Source organism: Lynx canadensis, chromosome E2 (assembly GCF_007474595.2).
Source record: "Lynx canadensis isolate LIC74 chromosome E2, mLynCan4.pri.v2, whole genome shotgun sequence".
Classification (NCBI taxonomy): domain Eukaryota; kingdom Metazoa; phylum Chordata; class Mammalia; order Carnivora; family Felidae; genus Lynx; species Lynx canadensis.
Genome location: NC_044317.1, coordinates 4052601 through 4073133, shown reverse-complemented (window position 1 = coordinate 4073133; position 20533 = coordinate 4052601). Strand labels below are relative to the sequence as shown.

Below are 20533 nucleotides of genomic sequence, written 5' to 3'. Positions count from 1 at the left end.
TTGGGGAGGCCCCCCCATCAGCACGCCTTCTGCTGTCACAACCAGCCATGAAATGCGGCTTGGGCCCGGGCAGGAGATCAGACACAAAGGGCTACGGGCTCAGCTCTGAGCTTCAAAGTAACTTCCTGCGGTTTTCTCAAGTCCTTAGTCAGTGGTCTTGAAAGTCGGGTGTCCAAATGCACGTGACGACGCTTCTGGAGCTCCTAGACCCGGGTGTTCTCCCGTAAAGTGCCACCCTGGGGAAACACTGGCCTCCGCGTGAATCGGAGGGGCGGCTGCAGGGCGGGTGCATCCCAGGCAGGAAGGAGGTGGTGGGGGGGAGTCAAGAGAGGCAGGTGGGAGGGGTGGAGGCCCGCGTGGCGATCGGGGTCCAGCCCAGGAAACACGCTCCTCCGAGCACTTCCACAGAGCAAACCGAACGCGGGGAGCTGGTCGTGCGGGCCGCGGAGGGCTGCGCTGTGACCGGAGCTCAGCTGTGCTGGACGTGACCTCCAGGTCTGGGAGGAAGGGACGGGCGTGCCGGGGTCTGGGAGGGAGCAGGAGCCACGGAGGAGACCCTCGGCCACCAGAGAGGTAGCCGCGGGGGAGGAGGGGCACCCCGCTTCTCCAGTGCCCGCGCTGGCCTCACTCTGGGGACCCGGGAAACACAGGCACTGGGGACCCTGTGACACGGGATGGAGGCCATTGGTGGGGACCAGGAAGGAGCCTGGCAGAAGGGCCTGCTTCCCACAGCTCGTGTGCGGCGTGTTGGGTTCGAGAAGTTCTGGGGGCCCCAGTGGGGAGAGCGGAATATGGCCCAGGGGGCAGGTGGGCGCGCTCGTGGCGGGAGAGACGCACGGTGACCCTGCTGGAGGGTCACAGGACAGCCAAGCCGGGGAGGGATCCGAGTAGTATCGGGGTTCAGAGTCCCACGGCTCAGACGAAACACAAGTGACAGGACACCAGTGGGGCGCTAGGGGCGCCAGAGCCCTGCCGTGAGAGGCTGAGTTCAGTTTGCGCGGATTCATGACAGGTCAGAGTAGAAAGTGTGCTTCCCAAGAGCCAATGTGACTTCAATTATGTGGAAATTAACGTGATTATGTGCACATATTACAGTTGACAAGAACTAGACCAAAGAATGGTTCACTGGTGTTTGCACCTCTGAACGCCCGTCCGGGGATTTCGACAACCCTCTTCGATGGCCGGGAGACGCCCGCTGCCGCCACAGCCTTTGCCCTCTCCCGGGTCACACGCCGCTCGGTAGTGCCTCAGCACCTCATCCTCGTTCTGCTTGCAGGTCCTTGTTGGGGGAGGAATCACTTCTTACTGGAGTGGACTTGAAACCCGATCCCCAGTTTGGAGAAGCCTGGGGCGCTAACTGGATCCCCATTTGGAGAAGCCTGGAGCGCCAACCCGATCCCCAGTTTGGGGCAGCCTGGGGCGCTAATCAGATACCCCAGTTTGGGGAAGACTGGGGCGCCAACCCGATCCCCAGTTTGGGGCAGCCTGGGGTGCTAATCAGATCCCCCAGTTTGGGGAAGCCTGGGGCACCAACCCGATCCCCAGTTTGGGGAAGCCTGGGGCGCTAATCAGATCCCCCAGTTTGGGGGAAGCCTAGGGCGCCAACCCGATCCCCGTTGGGAGAAGCCTGGGGCGCCAACCCGATCCCCAGTTTGGGGCAGCCTGGGCGCTAATCAGATCCCCCAGTTTGGGGAAGCCTGGGGCGCCAACCCGATCCCCGGTTTGGGGAAGCCTGGGGCGCTAATCAGATCCCCCAGTTTGAGGAAGCCTGGGGCACCAACCCAATCCCCAGTTTGGAGAAGCCTGGGGCGCCAACCCGATCCCCAGTTTGGGGAAGCCTGGGGTGCCAGTTAAGGACACGCTAGCTGCTATAACAAGCTGGCCTCCACATTTCAGTGGCTTCGCACACCCGGAGTTTGTTTTCCGCTCAGTAGCACCAAGCAGGCGTGGGGTGGGTGGCTTTTCCAGCAGGGGACTTAGGGACCAGGCTGTTCCTGTCTGTGGCTGCGCCACCCACCAGCCGCCCTCTGCTCCCAGCTGGCAGGTAGGGCCAGAGCCAGGAGGGGCAGGTGTGGGAGGCTTTTACGAGCAGCTCGGTTTCCACCTGCACTCAGTCACATGGCCGCACCTGACTGCAAGGGATGCTGGGAGAGGTGGAAGGAGGAAGAGGAGAGGGGGCGGTGAACAGCCAGCCGATCGCCCCCGCACACGGGGGCCCGGAGATTGCCTGCGCGACACCGTTAGGCACCCCCCAGCGGGCGGAGGTCGCTGGGATCCGCTGGGTGAACACGCCAACCTCACTGCAGCGCCCCCTGCGCCACGCTGCCTGGAATTGCGCCTGGAACAGCGCAGCGTGGGAAGCCCACTCCTCCCCTCGCTCAGCAAACCTCGGCAGCAGCGCCTGAGAAGACGTGCGTCCCGCCCCCCACACCACCCCCCGGAGGGGGGGGCTTTCCGTGTCCCTGGAACCAACAGCCCCGGGAAGAAACCGCGGAACGGGGGAGCGGTGTCAGAAATGCACCCAGCGCCCCCGTGCCGCAGGGAGTCGCCTCAGAGCCGCGGCTCAAGGCCCACGGCGGAGGAGGCCACTCGAGAAAGATCTGGCCGCGGCTCCGCCCCTCACCGCTGCCGGCCCGGCCCGCCTCTCCGCAGGAACCGGGTTCTCTGCGCTGCAGCTTTCGTGCAGGTGGGTTACTCATGCGCGTGGTCGTGACATCGGTCTGCAGGAGGGTTTCTCAGGCCTCCTGGCCATCGGGGCCGGGTAATTCCTGGCGGTGCGCGTGTGTGCGGCGGAGGCAGGTGCTGCCTTCTGTGCAGTAGGATGCTTAGCGGCCTCCCCGACCTCCGTCCACTGGACTCCGTTAGCGTCCCCACCCCCACCCCGCGCGCCCCCGTCTGAGCTGCGACAACCCAAACGTCTCCAGACCTTGCCAAGGGTCCCCTGGGGGGCAAAGGCAGCCCCATTTGGGGACCGCCAGTCTAGAGTACCGGTTCTCACACCTGATGACGCATTTGGATCACCTGGGAGGCTACAGAACCGCACCAGCCCGGACCCAGGTGTGGGTCTGAAATAAATGAACGCGTAGGTCCGCAAAAGACCACAGGCTCGGGTTCCTACCAGCTTCGTGGGTAATAGCTGGTAACTGGGAGCAACCCCAGGGCCCGTCAACAGAATAGATGAACCAATTATGATCTCTTCGTACGGTGGAATGATATCCATAGAGAAGGAAAAAAACCAACGACCTGCGGGAATCTCACTGATGGTGAGCGGAGAGAAACAGCTTCCTATCGGAGCCCCTTCCTATATGATCCCGTGTATATGAGGCCCTACAACAGGCAGAACTAATCTGTTCGGACAGCGGTGGGGAGAGCGAGTTATGTCCAGGGTGCATTCCGGGGATGCTGGGGATGTTCCGTGGTGGCCTACAGAGTGACGCGTGGGTACGTGTGCCCGGGTCGTGCGCTGATGATTTGCGCCTCTCGCCGAATGTAAGCCCTTCCTTGTGTTGGTTTGCTGTGATCGCTGTAGGAAAATACGATCAACCTGGGGGTGTGAGAGAACTGCATTTATTCTCTCTCGGTTCTGGAAGCCGGAACTGTGAAATCAAGGTGTCAAGGCCCTGCTGCCTCCGAAGGCTCTCGGGGACGATCCTTGCTCATCTCTTCCGGCTTCTGGTGGCTGACAGCTGTCCTCGGCTTGTGGCCACATCCCTCCCATCTCTGCTTCTGTGGTCACATCTCCCTCTCCCTCCCTATAGGGACACAAGTGATCGCTCTCGGGCCCACCTAACGATCCGGGATCGTTGACGCATCTCAGGATCCTTAGTTGTATCTGGAAACTCTTTGCCATGGAAGCTAATGTGTGCGGGTTCCAGGGATTGGGACCTGGTGTCTTTGGGGACCATTATTCAGCCTGCCACATACCTAAATTAAAAAGGAATTTAAAGAATTACCCGAGGGATGGCCCCACCCCATACCAACTGACCCAGAATGCTTGCTGTGACACAGTGGTCCTGGGAGGCAGGGTCCCGGGGGGCCGTGGCTGCGGAGCACAGGGAATGTGCCTTTCTGGTCCATCACTTTATCAGCAGCACAAAGTTGACTTGACGAACTTACCAAACGCTGAGTGAGCAAATGCACGAAGGAATACAGATCTGTTTTTTTACTTGTAACACTTCCGACACCAAATGAATGGGTTTTCCACCGGCTGGGTGTCCCAAACTTAATTCGATCCTGACGCTACCTGGAGACCCCACAGTGTAAGGCTCAGACCCCCAAGACTGCCCCACTTTGGATACCAGTCACAAGCAGGGGGTCCCCAGGTCCCCCACACTTCTGTCCGACTTGGCTGCACTTTGAGGGTTCCCCCCACCCCCTCCTCAGGTTTGAGAATCTGCTGGATCAACTCACAGGGAGATGTTACTTCCATTTACTGGTTTATTATAAAGGACACAAATGAACAGCCAGGTGAAGGGGCGCACAGGGCGAGGTCCAGAAGGACGAGCTGTCCCATGGAGATTGGGGGGTGCCACCCTCCCGGCACATGGGTGCATTCACCAAGCCGGAGGCTCTCCAAACCCCTTCGTTCAGAGTGTTTATACAGGTTCCGTTAGGAAGACATGACGGGAGTAGTCACCGGCCGCTGGTGACTGACTCAGTTTCCATCCCCTCTCCCTTGCCTGGAGCTTGGGGGTAGGGCTGCAAATTCCAACCTTCTCATTGCCCAGCTGGTTCCTCAGGGGCCACAAGGGTCACCTCATTAGCATAGACTCAGGTGTGGTTGAAGCAGTCTCCTTAGGGATAAGCAAAGATGCCCGTATGAAGAAGTTACTAGGGTTTTAGGAGAGCTCTTATGCCCGGAAGCTAGAACGAAAACCACATAGATTTCTTTGAAAAAAACATTTTTGTTAATGTTTTATTTATTTTTGAGACAGAGAGAGACAGAGCATGAGCAGGGAAGGGGCAGAGAGAGAGCGAGACACAGAATCCGAACCAGGCTCCAGGCTCCAAGCCGTCAGCACAGAGCCCGACACAGGGCTCGAACTCACGGACCGCGAGATCGTGACCTGAGCTGAAGTCGGCCGCATAACCGACTGAGCCACCCAGGCGCCCCGACCACGTGGATTTCTTATCACCGTAGAGAGTGTCGCCACCGGAGACTGGAACGATGTAAAGTGATGAGACTCAGCCTCCAGCCCCAGCCCTGCCCCTTAGCAGCTGAGTGGCCATGGCCCAGTCCCCTCCCCTGTCCCACCCATACCCTCTTCAGGAAAGTGGGGACACCAGCACCGTGGGGCGAACTCACGGGATGATGTCTGTCCCCGCAACCTGTTTGAAATCCAAAACAAACGCATTTAATCCACGCGGAAGCGGCCGACACCGAGCCCGTTGGTAAATACTTTGTTGGTAAATCAAGGTCAAGGGATGCAGGGCGTTAGGCGGGTGGGATTTGTGTGCCTGGCTGCGTGTTGGCCTAAGACACGCTCCCTGCGAACGTGCCGGGCTTGCGAGACGGCTGAGCACTCCTTGAAGGCAATGGGGACGGAGCCCCAAAGAACCTAGGCGGGGATGCTTTAGGCCCTCTTGACAAGGAGGGCTGGAAAACCCTTTCCAAGTTGATGATGATGTCCTAAACCAGATTCGCTTTGCCTGCATGCCACGTAGCTTGACGCGGAAAAACAAACAAAAGAAAACCGACAGCAAGACAAAAGCCCCATTCTGGAGAGCACGGGGTCCGATGGCCTTTCCGGAAGAAGCCTGGCTTGGGCTTGGGATTTCAGGCAGGTTTGTGAGGGAAGAAAAGGGCCTGGTCCCATGGAAATTTCCTAGTAGGGTTTATTTGGAAGCGAAGGTTTGGCAGCCCTGACCCAGTCTCCTTGGCTAGACAGAGCCTCTTTGGAGAGAGTCAAAAACAACAGAAGGATGGAAATGGTTCTTGAATGAGCTGGTGTTAGTGGAATCCTCTGCCTCCGAAAAGAACTGCGCGAGCCCAGGCCCGGCTTCCCTCGCTCGATGGAATTCAGCTCCACTCACCTGTGGTCAGCAAAACAACCCCCCCCCTCCCCGCCAGACGTCCTTGCCCCAATTCCCGGAACCCGTGAGTATGTGACCTCACACGGCAAAAGGGACTTTGCAGACGCGACTGGGCTTGGGACCTTGTGATACGGAGGTCGTCCTGGGTGGCCCAGATGGGCCCAAGGTAACCACTGAGTCCTAAAACCTTCCCGGCAGAAGGCAGAAGGTTCCAGAACCTTTCCAGCTGGGATCAGGGAAAGAGAAGGCGGCTCGGGAAGATACTTCCTGGCTGTGAACACCGCTGCAAGGGCCAGGAGCCCAGGAAAACACCCAGCTACAAGCTAGAAAGGCAGGGAGTGGGGTGGTCCCCTGGAGCCCCCGAAAGGAACCCGGCCCTGCCGACACCTTGATTGAGCCCAGTGAGACCTGTGCTCAACTTCTGACCTCCAGGATGCGGACAGTCGGTGTCGTTTGAGCTGCTACGTTGGCAGAAACTGGTTCCAGAAGCAATAGAAAATCGAAACGTCACCTTTTCCAGGCACCTACTGTGTGCCTGCTTGCTGGGAGGAGGTCCCTAATCCTCTCGGCCACTCAGGCCTTGCAGCTCGTGATCGTGTCGCCGCGGAGGAAGCGGATGCTCAGTGACGTGACCTCCAGAGACCCAAGCGGGGAGTCCAGCTGCCCTGAGCCCCCGGCGGCTCCCAGGCAGGATGGGCATGCGAGGGTGACATTTTCTTCCTGGCTGCCGCTGTAAAGCTGTGAGGAAGGCCGCCCCGGTTCCCGTGTGCAGAGATTTTTCTGCCAGACGCCATCCTGGTAGATAAAGGCTACGAGGTTCCTGCTGGCAGGACGGGAGGCAAGGCCCCTGGCCCGTCGCGTAGACCCTGACTGCTGGCTGTGTGACCTCAGGCTGGTCCCCAAACCTCTCTGGGCAGTGTGTTCTTTGGACCCCGTGCGGGGCCAGCCTCCAGGGAGCGCGTGAGCCAATCCGGTCCCGGTCCAGGGGACTGGCCGGGCTGGTGCTGCCGTGGGGTCTGTGCACATGGCCTGGAAGTCACACGGGGCCCTCTCGACAAGGTCAAGCCATTCTGCGATCCGATAGGCAAAGGCACCTGTTTCTTTCTGCCGGGAGTTCCTGCTCTCACCGCCCATCCTTGACTCGGCCTGGGTGCGGGGCTGGTGCTGGGATGCTGGGCTCCGTCCCCGGGTCACGGCCCAGCCCTGGCCTGGCTTTGCCAGCGGGCAGCTGGCTGACCTCTGGCCGGCCGCCCCCGGGAGGGAAACACGCGGAACGTATGTTTGTGAGGGCAGGTGGGACAGCCCAGGGGTCCCTGGCTGTGCCTGGCTGTCCCCCCTCCCCCAAAATGGCCAGGGGGGCCGTCAGCACGAGAAGGACATGTCCTTCAGAAAGACAGGTTACCCCCAAACCTGTGAGTGCCCTGATTTGGAAATAGGGTCTTTGCAGATGTCCGGGGGAATGGGGTCGTGCTGGATTAGGGTGGGCCTCGATCCAGTGACCGGGGTCCTTGTGAGAAGAGCGGAACTTAGACAGACACACCGGGAGGAGGGCAAGTGACACTGGAGGTGGAGGTGGAGGTTGGAGTGACAGGTCGGTAAGCCCAGGGACGCCAGGACTGCCGGGGGCGCCCGAAGCCGGGGCAGCGAGCGAGCGTCCCTGAGAGAGAGGGCCACCTGCCCGCACCTTGACCTTAGACCCCCCGCCTCCAGAACCGCGCCTCCGCTGGGCTAAGCTCCCAGCTGGTGGCCCTTTGTTACAACAGCCCCGGGACCTGCCCGCGCCCACTGCCGCTGTCACCCTCCGGTCACCGCTCAGACGGACGCGAGAGAACGTGCTGGTCTCCTCCCATCTGAACACGTCCAAAGGCAAGGCTGGCCTCTGTCCACAGCTTACGGGCTTCCTCCATTGTTGGGGGCTAAGCTGCTCTTTTCTGAAGGGAAGGCGGCCGGCGACACCCCGTTTCCCAGATGGAAAAACCAAGGCTCTCGGGGGGCTCCCCACGCCCACGCCGTCGCTCAGCTCTCCACAACCGCGTCTCCCGCTGCCCGCCCGGGTCAGCCTCCTTCCCGCCCAGATGTTGGACCGAGTCCTCGGAGTTCCCGGCAGAGGGGAGAGGTCAAGAAATTTCCGAGCTCAAATGAGGACAGCCGCCTGGCTCTGTGACCTGCTTCGTGGAGAGCCTGGGAGGCGACTGTGGGGCAGCGAGCTGGTCGGTGACTCCAGCCCGGGCAGCGCGACCCGTTTCCCTGAGCTCACACCGCCCTCGGCCCTGTCGAAACAGAAGCGGGCTCCGTCCAGGCCTGAGGTTGTGGCCGCTGGACGCCTGGAGCCCGACTGGTCAGCCCAGCCCAAGCCGCACCGCCACTGAGAGCCACCAGAAGCCACAGGAGCCTCCCCACCCAGGTGACCTCTCCTGCACTGTGCAGGCCCTGTTGTCTGCTGAGCACCCACAGTGGCGCCCGTCCTGGAGCGGGGGGTCAGACCGGGTACGGCCTTCCGTCCCCAGAACAGGCCAGGCACACACCGCCTGCCGGGAAGGCTCCGTGGGCCCCGTGCGTGTGGGCGGGGTGCTGTTTCTGCAGGGCCACGGGGGCTGGGAGGGTGACCGCCAGATGACCGCCTTCCAGCCCTGGAACCCCGTATTTCAGAAGGGGACAGCAAGGCCCCTAGAGGGGGAGTGACCGGCGGAAGGTCCGGCCACTCTGGGGCGCAGAAAGTTGGGGTGCAAGGCAGAGCGTAGGCCCCTGGGGCGTGAGATGGGAGGTGGCTCGGGGCCGAGGGGCGTCGTGGGCCATTCTGGGAGTGGGACCTCTCTGGAAACAGGAGCGGGCTGCAGCTGGGGCTGACGGCTGTACTGGGGGACCGGCTCGTCGTTGGTGGCAAAACAGACCTCCCGAAACTGTCTGGTAACCAGCTGGCTGTCCCCCCTGAGGGCACCTCTGTCATTCTGACGTCTCGGGCCCCTACCCCCGGATGCCTCATTTTCTGGGGTCACACGTTCAGATGCTGGGTGTTCAAAATGCAGCCCAAGGGCCAGCCACTTCCCCCGACCTGCACCTGCCTCCTCCTGGCCCGAGCCACATCTCCTCTCGCCTGGAACTCACCGGGGGCTCCCCACTGCTGTCCCTGTGCCCCTCCCCCTCACCGCCCCTACGTTCCGTCCCAATGAGGCAGGTCAGGGGCCTCCCCAGCTTAGAAGGCTAAGAGGGCTTTCCGTCTGTGTCGGGGTGAACAGTTGGCCCGACCATTCGTGGCCACCTGTAACACGTGACCTTATTTGGAAATAGAGTCTTAGCAGATGTCAAGTTTAGAGGTGGTCGTACTAGGGTGGGGTGGGCCCTGCTGCAAAGATGTGGGGTCCTTGTAGGAAGAGGAAATTTGGTGGCCTGGGGCCACCAAGAACCGATCGTCCCCTGGGGCCATGAGAGGGAGCTCGGCCCCGCCGAGGCCTTCATCTCGGGCCCGCGGCCACCAGAGCTGTGAGAGAACACGTCCTTTGCTTCAGGACCCCCAGCTCTTGGTCCTTTGTCACAGCAGCCCCCAGAAGATGAAGGCAGCGGCCAAACATGGCTCGGAAACACCGCACCCTCCCTCTGCCTGCAGTGCCCACCGTATGGCAAAGGCCCTGAGAAGTCCTGCAGGGAAGAACAGGTTCCACTTTCCTGTCACCCGTGATCATTCGCTCCCCAAAAGCATCGCACCCGCCCTTTAACTTGCCCTCTCAGGCGATAACGCTTTGGGAAGTGTTGGACTCGAAAATCCCTAAGGTCCGCTCCGGACTGAAAACCCTGTGGCTTCTGGGATGGGAAGCCGAGCCCCACGACATAAATAGAAATTTGTATGCCTCATTAGGTGCTATTTTTAAAAGCAGCCACCATGCCGTCCCATTTGGGGGGCAGCACAGCCAGCCCGTGGGAGAAAATTGTTCCAGTCGAGCAGTCAGATGCGAACTCCACCGGCCACGCGGGGCCCTCCGTCTGAGGCCCACGGATGCGTGAAGGAGAATGATTACCTCGTGCAGGGTTATTTCCTGGGGCTGTGTTTTCTCGAAGTGGAGCTGCCGAGTCAAAGACCTCGTGTTTTTGAAGTCATTGGATTCACAGCGTCGAGCCGGCTCTCCAAAAAGTGGTACACGTTTAAACTCCCACCAGCACAGACTGGAGGAGCCCATCCCCCACTCTTCCGTGCCAACGCTGGGCATTGCCACCCTTGACACCTTGCAATTGTCCCGTGTGTCTCGACCACAGAAGTCAGCCAGAGTGTCTGTTGGGTCATCTGAGTCTCTACCGAATTGTGTCCAGAAAAGCCTGCCCGCTAGCCCGTCCCCACCAACGGGGGATTCTTGCCGGTGGCCGGGCATTGGCGCCCTGAGGTCAGGCCAACCTTTTCAGAGGAAGCAGCAAACCTCACTCAGGTTTGGCCCCAAACACTGAACTCTGAGAGAGAGAGAGACGATTCGGTGTCATAGGATCGTTCCCCAGGGGCAGAGCTGGGTAGAGAAAAGAGGTCAGCGTTTGGGGTCCGGAGAACACGGGGTTCGTCCCGGTCTGGCCCCTTTCTAGCTCCGTGAGCTTGGGCCACACACGTGACCTCCTTGTGCCTCCGTTCTGTCATCTTAGATGTGGGATGATGACACCCCCAGCCTCTCCGAGCTGTGAAGGATTACGTTATTTCTTCGTTGTGAGATGGGCTTTGTGGATGTGACCCTAGTACGAGCTGGGGTTCCAGATAGCACAGTCTGGACGGCATTGCAGGCAAGTGTGATCCACAAGGAATCTGGAGTTGTACTTGCAATGCCCTAGAAACATTAAGGGGATCTACTTAAAAAAAAATTTAATGTTTATTTTTGAGAGTGAGCGAGCAAGCAGGGGAGGGGCGGGGGGGGGGGGCGGGGAGGGGTTGGGACAGAGGATCCGAAGCGGGCTGCGTGCTGACAGCAGAGTGCCCAGTGCGGGCCTTGAACTCACAAACCGTGAGATCATGACCTGAGCTGAGGTCCGACGCTTAACTGACTGAGCCCCTAAGGGAATCCGCTTCTTAACCCACCATCAGGGTTCCCAAATCCTGCAGCTGCTTCTCCACGACTCCCTTACCCCCCTGCAGCGACCCCAGACCTCACCCCCCAAATCCAGCTTTTGTGTTTGGCCTTGCACCCCCCTCCCCGGCCTCAACCCTGCCCGATGATGAAGATAGGCCTCCTCTCCCCGGTTTTGCTGGTTTTCCCATCGCTTTTCTCTAGGGTCTGGAGTCTCCACAATAAGGGGGAGAACCCTCACCTGGGTTCTCCTGCCTCTGTAGGTCCTGGTTCCCTCTATTTCCCCCCAGTTCTGCCTAAAACCTGGAACCAGCCTGGGAACAACAGAACTCTGGCAGGCAGGGAGGACGAGGAGGAAGCTGAGTGGGCGAAGACATCCTCTAATCAGGGGGGGGGGGGGACCCGTCGTGTAGACGTACTTGTGCGTGCGCATCATCTTACGAGCTCCTGGCTCCGCTTTGCTTCTCCTCTTTTAGCCAAAGCCCTTTGACATCCCCAGTCTCCCTTCAGTGCACGGGTTCCTCCCTCCCACTGTCCCCAAAGGAGCGGTGAGGGGGGCAGATCATGACCTGGACTTTGGGGCCAATATGGCGGCCCCAGCCTCAGGAGGCGCCCGGGGTGGGGGAATGGCTTTGAGGACGGTCCGGTGGGTCTCCTCGGGGGCTGGCTCTTTGTCCAGCCCCTTCCCTCCCATTGCCAAGGGCTTGGTCCCCAGCCTTGGTTCTTATACAGAGTGTGTGCAAACACAACGCGGCCACGGGGTCACCTCTTTCCCCCTTGTCCTCATGCTCCACGCCGGCGCCCCGGAGAGGGCCAGGACGTGGGTCGTGTTTCCCGCCTCCCCCTGAACCTCGGCTCACCACCCAGCCTCCCCAGCACACTCTGCTCCTGTGGTCCCTTCCAGCCCCGACAGGAGGGTGGGGAAGAGCCGGAGAGATGTGGTCAGTGGGTCAGCCGGGCTTCCGCTTAGGAACCGTGTGGCATCACGCAAGATGCTGAATCTCTCAAAGCCTCAGCTTCCTCGTCTGCAAAATGGGTGTGACTGCAGAGCTGGGGGCACCTAGAAACTGTTCATTGTGCTTAGATGTGGCGCTGATGACGACAGATGTGAATTTCCCCGTCCGTTCATCCCCTGGCTGCGTACCGGGCATCGTTGCCTCTCCGTTCACCCCTAGCTCTGTGCTGGGGTCCTGCCCACCCCTGGAAGATACCAGGACCAGTGGAGGCCAGTGTGGTGGCCGCCGACACCGCACCCATCGGCCACAACCAGTGGGCTTACGTGCTGTGCTGAGCGTAGGGGCCTGCGGGCCCAGAGGAAGGGCCAAGACCCTGGGAAGGCTTCCTGGAGGAGGTGACATCTGATCTAGGCCTTAAACAATGAGAAGGAGCCATTCACTTTTTCATTCATTCAATTAATAGGCATCTCCCCCCTGTCCGTGAGGTACAAATGCCGTCAGGCGTTGGTCCTGGGAGGTTAGAGGCCAGGAAACCAGAGGACATCTCTGACCTCCCTCTCCCATCCAGCATGGGGCCCAGGGCTCGGCCAGGCTGGGTGTGGGAGCGCAGGCAGGGCTGGCCCACACCCGAGGGTCACGGTGGTGGAGGGTCGGGGACCTCCCTCCCCACGTAGGTGTGGCAGCCGTGCAGTGGAACCCTGTGCAGCAGGGAACAAGGTGGGGGTCTCTGCGTAGGTGTGGCATGATCCCCAAGATACACCATCGAGTGAAAAACAGCCAAGTGCCCGACAGTTATGTGGCCATCGCGTAACGCACGCGTGCACACAGACATGGGTGTGAATGTCCGGGCAGGGACCGGCCAGGACGTCACTCTGTGGCCGGCCGTCTGGGCCCGTGCTCCCGGAGAGGATGCCAGCTGCTAGCGTGAGTGGCCCTTGGGGCTGCAGGGAGCCAGCAGTCTCGGTGGGGTGGGGACAGGGGCTGGGCTCCCGGGGGTAGACGCGTGTCGAGGTGGGGGACGGAGCTGTGACCCGGGCTATGACGCGGGTGGCCCCTGAAGTCGCGCCACGTGAAGGGAGGCGACCGTACTTGTGCGACTGCGTCTATAAGAAGCGTCCGGCAGGCGCAAACCCACAGAGGCAAAGCGGATGGGTGGTCCCAGCGGGGGAGGAGTGGCGCGGCAGCTGACGGGCGCGGGGCTTCCTGGGGTGGGGGTGCCCAACGCTCGGAGGGCACGGAATGCCACTCGACTGCTGACTTTAAAACGGTTAGTTTTATGTCACGCGAACTTCGCTTCGATACGTTATTTCAAAAGAAAAACAAGCCGTTGCTGCCTCAGTCGGCAGAGCATGCGACCTGGTCTCGGGGTCGTGAGTTCGAGCCCCACACTGTGCAGAGCTCACTTTAAAAAATAAAAATAAAAACAATTTAAATGCTGTCCCGGGCACGTGTGCATTTAGGGGAGCGGCTGCCAGCTAGGTTGGCCAGGTAGGAACCGGGACCCAGGGAAGCCGTGACTCTGCATTTCCAGGTGAGCTCTCCTGATTTGTACGCGTGAGACTCACTCAAGGTATTTTACCAAAGCCCCGGGGCCACATCCGGGTCAAGCACCGGCCCGCAGCGTCTCCCGCAGCCGGGGGCAGAGTGCCCACCCCTGGTCCAGCGCCTGGACGGCCGCCCCCACCTCCTCGGGCTCTGCTGGGAGAAGGGAGGGCGGGTGGAAAAGAACCCCCAGCGGAGAAAGGCCCGGGCGAACATCGAGATGCTTCTGGCTTCTCGAGACCTAAGCCGTGGCCTGTTTAAACGTCTCCTCTGGTGGGACTTTGTTGTAAACGGACTCGGTTTTGTCGAGCTGCTTGAGTTTTTATTTGTTTAAAAAAAGAAAGAAAAAAAAAAAGCCCGCAAGACCATCTCAGGCGAGAACACAGGGTTAGTCCGGAAAAACCAAGAGAAGGGCGAAAGAGACGGACGAGGAACCCAACCGCCTGCTGCACGGCGGGCGGGCGTGAGGTCTTGCGTGGCCGCGAAGCCCCCACCCCGTAGCGGGCACTACGTTTCTCGAGTACCTGCCACACACAGGCGTCGCGGCCAGCCCCATGGCTCCAGTCCCCCCGCAGACCCCACGAGGCAGAACCGTTAGCCATCATCTCACAGACGAGGACACTGAGGCACGGAGGGGAAGGCGGCGCCCCAGGCCACGCGGCTGGAAGGTGGCAGGGATGGGAACCGTAGCCGCATCTGGGAGGTTCTTTCCGCCACATTCCACTGCCACTCGGAGCCAATCCGCCCGTGGAGCGGGGACCCTCACGGGCGCCACCTGGTCACCGAGCTGTCAGGGTGTCGAATGGAGCCCCTCGCCGGCAGGCTACCCAGGTCACCCAGCAGGCCACTGCCCCTGCTGCCCAGATGACGGGGTCTGACCTAGACTGAGGTCGGAGAAAAGCCGTGCACAGACCCCTCCTGGCTGCTCGGCCCCCGTCCCCTGCTTTCCACGGCAGACGTCACCCCTGCTCCCACTGCCCTCGGTGTGCCCACCGAGGACCCTGGCTGCCCACCCCGGAGGAAGGTGTCTGAAGTCCCTCGTCTTCAGAGGCCTGTCTGCAGACGGCTAGCCTGTGCTTTAGGAAACCTGCTTTGGCTGAGCCTCTGCCTCCCCTGGCCGGCGACCGTTCGTGTGGGCATTTGTCAGCCCCCGGGCCCCTTCTGTGAGCCCAGCAGGCTGGGCCATGTGGGCCTCCAGCAGCTCCTCCCGCCCCAGCATTCTCTGGTTTTAAGCAGCTCCCATTCCGGGTTGATGTCAAAGAGACGGAACTCTCACTAACCTAGTGGATAGACTGCAGTAAACCAGCCTTTCCCTGCCCCAGGGCCTTTGCATGGCTGTTCTCTCCCTGGCCCTTACCTGATTTCTCACTCTCCGTGATGTCCATCCTGATGTTCCCTCTCCTTGCTGTTCTTTTATAGCACGAGTCACAGTATATAACTGTGTATTCTCTTTGTCATACTGATGTCTACTGAGGGCAGAGGCCTCACTGGCACACAGTAGGCATTAGGTGTCCATAAGCGTGTGTGGACCACAGGCCTGAAAGAGCCCCGGGTAGGAGTCTGTGGCTTGCGTGGCACGGGGACATCTGTGGTCTGGTGGTGCCCTCTGGTGGCATGATGCTGATACCACGCTGAGAGCCGACCCCTTTCCCTTTCAGCGCTCCCTCCCCTGGGCTGGCCGCCCGCACAGGGACCCGGCCACCAAGGTGACGTAAGCGGCAGAAGTTGGTGCTCCTGGAGTTCTGTCAGCTGCTTCCGGATGACCAGGTGAGTTGGGAAGTCAGCCAGCTTCTCACATGATTATGAAGTCGCTGCTGTTAATGTTAGACATAAATGGCCACCAGGAGCCACCCGTGGGTCCCGGAGCAGCCTCTCCGACTCACCGCCTGGGACCCTTGGGGCCAGAGTGCCCTCCCTCTCCCCAGGTGCCCTCTCTCCGCAGCTGGCTCCTGCAGGCTTTGATGAAGGCTGCGGTGGCCGTGTCCTGGCCATTGACCCAGCTCTGCCCCCCCCCGCCCCCACCCTCCCCAGGATTTGCGTTAAACTCACAGAGAAAAGACCACGTGGGTCTGGAGTCTGAGCTAGGGAATGTTAAGGTGTGGACACACACATCCCAGACACTGACGTATGAGGTCTGAATATGGGAGCAGAGCCCAGAAATCCCGGGTTGGGCCCCAGCACCTGCACACGTGCGGGGACCAACACAAAGGCTTCTCTGGAGGGAAGGGGTCACGGGGACGTGGACGGGCGTCGCTCGAGCGCACAGGGGGGTCGCGGGGCCGTGATGCAGCCTGGAAACAACTATGGCGTTTTGAGGCTATATTCTGCAGTTCAGAAGTGTGTGCTAAAAATATTACTGAAATAACCTCGGTGAAAGATGCAATTCGTGTTACTGTTTTCGATTTGTTTATTCAGAAAGGGTTTTTTTATGGGCGCCTGAGTGGTCAAGTCGGTTAAGCGTCGGTCTCTCGGTTTCAGCTCAGGTCGTGATCTCGTGGTTTCGTGAGTTCAAGCCCCGTGTTGGGCTCTGCGCTGACCGTGAGGAGCCTGCTTGGGATTCTCTCTCACTCGCTCTCCGCCCCTCCCCCACTCGTGCTTTGTCTCTCTCTCTCTCTCTCTCTCTCTAACACAAATAAAAAACAAAGAAGATATTTTTATTACTTTTTAAACTCAGTACTTAGAAAAATAAAAACAGAGGAGAACTAGATGATTCTAGCCAGAATGGCCACGTGGGATCCTCCTCCTTCCCTCCCTAGTGAGGACCTTCTGTAACCTCAGGGAGCCTCGGTCTTTTGGTGTATGAAATGCGCACAGTGTTATCTGCCTCAAGGTTGTACTGAGATGCGATCAGGTCCAGGAGGGCATCTTGGAAACTGCAGATGTCGAAATGGTGTCCTGGGCATCGTTATTATTAAACCTTGCACTGGGAGCTCCTCTCAGAACTCGTGCAAACTCTACTGGCCAGGTGAAGACAAGCCACTGGGTTTTCGGAGGGCCAGCCGCTGTACGTGGGTACTGTCCTCGCACACACACGCATGCCTTCCCGTGGCCAAGGGGCACGTCGCGTTCGGTCGCCCCACGTTAGGAGCTTGTCACAGAAGGGATTTCAGAGCTGGCGCGCCACCTTGTAGGTCGTGCCCGTGACACGGCCGAGCCTGACCGTGAAGTCAGGATAATGCTGTGTTTACTGAGCTTCTGCACCCAAGGGCCCACGCGTGGGACCACTGTTAAGAAGAACCCAAGGGGCACGAGGGTCCTAAGTGAACGTACAAGCCTGCTCCCATCTCATCATCTCCTTGGGATGTGCCGGCACCGAAGAAAATCTCATCCACGCAGCAGAGCGCCCACTGCCCGACTCGGTCCCGAGAGAGACGGCTGCACGACGGGCCGGGTACCTCTAGGATCTGGGTTGGCAGACACGAGAAAGGAGGCAGCGTGACAGTGGCGATAGCGAGTCTCTTCCGTGGGATCGAGTGACGTCACCGTGGACCTCTGCGCTCGTCCAGTCTTTCCTGGAGTTGCTGTGTTTGTGTTTCCCGGAAAACGTGCAGGGGCCAAGTTCACGTCCGAGCCGTCACCTCGCAGACGTTCCTGTGGCCACTTTCAGGCTCTCGGAGGTTCGTGTGCCCTGCAGCAGGGTTGGGTGCTTGTCTGTTTGGGGTTCCCCTGGGAACTGTTGGGCCGGGTAGGAGCCCCCACCTTCCTCCCTCCTTGGCGTCCCCAAGGATGACCATCAAAATGAGAAGAGGAATGAAAGACGAAGTATGGTGAAGTCAAACATTTCCTTTAGTGGAAATGCTCCTTGTTCATCAGTTTGAGGTCTCAAGTTCCTCCTCCCAAAAAAATCCTTCCTCAAAATATGTGCCATGAACACGGCTGCACCCCGGAACACTCACGCAGAGCGTCCTGTTCCCCGCACACACCCCCGGCACTTGTCCTTGTCGGTTCTTTCTGAGTGCTATGCTGTTTCTTCGTGACTCGGTCTTGATAGGCTGTACGTTTCTGGCAAGGCGCTCTCTTCTCGGTGTCCAGTGAGGCGCCATATGATTGCTTATAGTAGTCCCCTGTGGCCGTTTTTATTTCTGTGGCATTGGTTGTGATGTCTCCTCCTTCGTTTCTGATTTTATTAAGTCTTTACAGTCCTGTAAATAATACTGAAATTGAATCAGTAATCAACCCCCCCCCCCCCAACACAGAGAAGTCCAGGACCAGATGGCTTCCCTAGTGAACTCTACCAAATATTTAAGAGAGAATTAATGCCTGTCCTTCTCAGACTCTTTGGAAAAACCGAAAAGGAGGAAACACTTCCAAACTCATTTTACGGGGCCAGCATTACCCTGACACCACAGCCAGACACAGACGCTGCAGGAAAACCACGGACCAGTATCTCTTATGAGAGGACATGCAAAAATCCTCAACAAAACAACAGCCAACCAAATCCGATAGCAGATTAAAAGAACCCCACGCCACAACCAAGCGGTAGTCATCCCTGGAACACACAGGTGCTTCAACAAACAAAAATCAATTCATATGATTCGCCACGTTAACAGAATAAAGCATAAGGATCTCACACTCATCTCAACAGATGAAGAAAAGGTATCTGGCAAAATTCAGCACCCTTCCATGATTAAAAAAAAAAAAAAACTCAACTATAAATAGAACGTACCTCAACATAATATATGTGTGAAAAGTCTACAGCTAACATCACACTCAGCAGTAAAAATCAGGAACAAGGATGCCCATTTCACCACTCTTAGTATCGTACTGGAAATCCTAACCAGAGCACTTAAACACAAAAAAGAAGTAAAATGCATCCAAATTGGAAAGGAAGAAATAAAACTGTCCCTGTCTGCAGATGACCTAATCCTATATATTGAAAACTCTAAAGATTCTACAAAAAATAAAGCAAAACAAAAAGACTGTTAAAACTAAGAAACAAATGTAATAGAAGATGCAAGATATAAAATCAACATGCAAAAAATCAGTCACATACGTATACACTAACAACAAACTACCTGAAGAGGGTATTCCGAAAACAATTCCACTTACACCGAAAAGAATACAGTACTTGGGGATAAACTTATAAGGAGAACTTTGTATAAACTACTAAAATATTGGTGAAAGAAGTTAAAGACACAAATGGAAATACATCCCATGTTCATGGATTGGATCATTAAAATGTCCACACTACCCAAATTGATCTACAGATTCAAAATGATCCCTGTCAAAGTCCCAATGGCGTTTTTTAAAGAAATAGAAAAATAATTTAAAACTTCATCTAGAACTACGAAACGATGACAAATAGCCAAATCAATCATGAGAACAAAGAATAAAGCTTCAGTATCACACTTCCTCACTTCAAAATATATTACAAAGCCACAGTAATCAAAACAGTATGGTAATAGCATAAGCACAAACATACAGCCCGATGGAACGGAACAGAGCCTAGAGATAAACCCAGGCATTTATGGTCAGCTGATCTTTGACAAGGGTGCTAAAAGCGCATAATGGGGAGAGGACAGTCTCTTCAACAAATGGTGGTGGTGGGAAAATTGGAGATCTACATGCAGAAGAATGAAAATTGGACCCTTACCTTCCCACCTACACAAAACTCAACTCAAAATGGATTCGACTGCACAACTCCAGGCAGAAGACACGGGGTGAGAACTTAGGTCTACACAGAAACCCGCACACGGACGTCTGTAGCAGCTTTCCTCGTAACTGCCGGAGCTGGGTGGTGACCAAGATGCCCTTCCAGAGGTGGGTGGCTAAATTAACTGTGGCACACCCAGGCAACGAAGTTATCACTCCACACTAAAAAGAAATGAGCTCCCGAGCCACGAAAAGTCACGGAGGAAACGCGTATGCTCATCACTAAGTGACAGAAGCCAATCTGAATGGTCTGTGCATCTGGTCTGAGCCCAACGACACGACGCTTTCTGGAAGACAAAGCTATGAAGACAGTAAAGATGAGGGGCTGCCGGGTGGGGGGAGGGGAAGGAACGAACAGGCGGGGCCCAGAGGTTTCTTCAGGGCAGTAAAGATACCTGTGCACACCTGTCCTTACACGTTTTTCCAAACCCACAGAGCTCACACTGAGAGTGGGCCCGAATGTCAACTACGGGCTTTGGGTGAAACGAAGCGTCCGGGTCGGCTCACCACTATAACAGAGGTGCCCTCTGCTGGGGGCCGGGAGTGGGGAACGAGGGCATTCGGAAACCCACCGAACGTTCCCCACAGTTTTGCTGTAAATCTAAAACCAGTTTTTTAAAAAGCTGGGTGGTTTTTTTTTTGTTTTTTGAAGAAAGGGAGAAAAGAACAAAGGATAAACAAAAGGTTCTCGGATATTAAAACTACCACTGCCTGAATAAAACATCCACCTAGGAGACAAAGTTAAGGATATTTCCAGGAAACAAAGAATAGACGGTAAGAAAGAAAATCAGAGGACCAGTCTAGGCAGTGCGACATTCAATCTGTAGGAGAAAAACAAAGTGGACAGGATGAAGTTCGCAAAGACGTAACACAGCACAGCACCCCCGGCCCCCAGAAGTGAAAGGCGCCTGGGTGGCTCAGTCGGTTGAGCGTCCGACTTCGGCTCAGGTCATGGTCTCGCAGTTTGTGAGTTTGAGCCCCGCATCGGGTTCTGTGCTGACCGCTCGGAGCCTGGATCCTCCTTCGGATTCTGTGTCTCCCTCTCTCTCTGCCGCTCCCCCACTTATGCTTTGCCTCTTTCTGTCTCTGAAAGATGAATAAACCTTAAAGGAAAACTTTTTTTTTTTTTAAAGTGAAAGGCACGTGTCTGAGACAGAAGGGGTGCGTGAGCCTGAGCAGAGGAGATGGGGTTCCATCCGAGGAGGCACAGACCCTCTTCAGCAGGTCAAAGACTGAATCGGAACCCGCAGTCTGGCTTACGGCGCCCGTCAGCCGAGACGACCGTGGGATACAGGTATGTGCAAACAGGCTAAT

General features: G+C 57.7%; 1 protein-coding gene across 3 annotated transcripts in view; it reads left to right on the top strand.

Annotated features, from left to right (window-relative positions):
• CRISPLD2 (cysteine rich secretory protein LCCL domain containing 2) overlaps window positions 1-20513 on the top strand; it is an 89042-nt gene extending 68529 nt beyond the window's left edge. Inside the window, exons 15-16 of one of the 3 annotated variants that reach the window (XM_032591360.1) lie at window positions 15226-15334; window positions 20353-20421. In XM_032591360.1, coding sequence (XP_032447251.1) covers window positions 15226-15277 — 52 coding nt within the window. In that variant the 3' untranslated portion in view covers window positions 15278-15334; window positions 20353-20421. Of the gene's footprint in view, window positions 1-1095; window positions 1115-15225; window positions 15335-20352 lie in introns of those variants that run through there. The other 2 variants (XM_030298783.1, XM_030298788.1) reach the window with 2 other exon arrangements.
• Window positions 20514-20533: the final 20 nt, after the last annotated feature.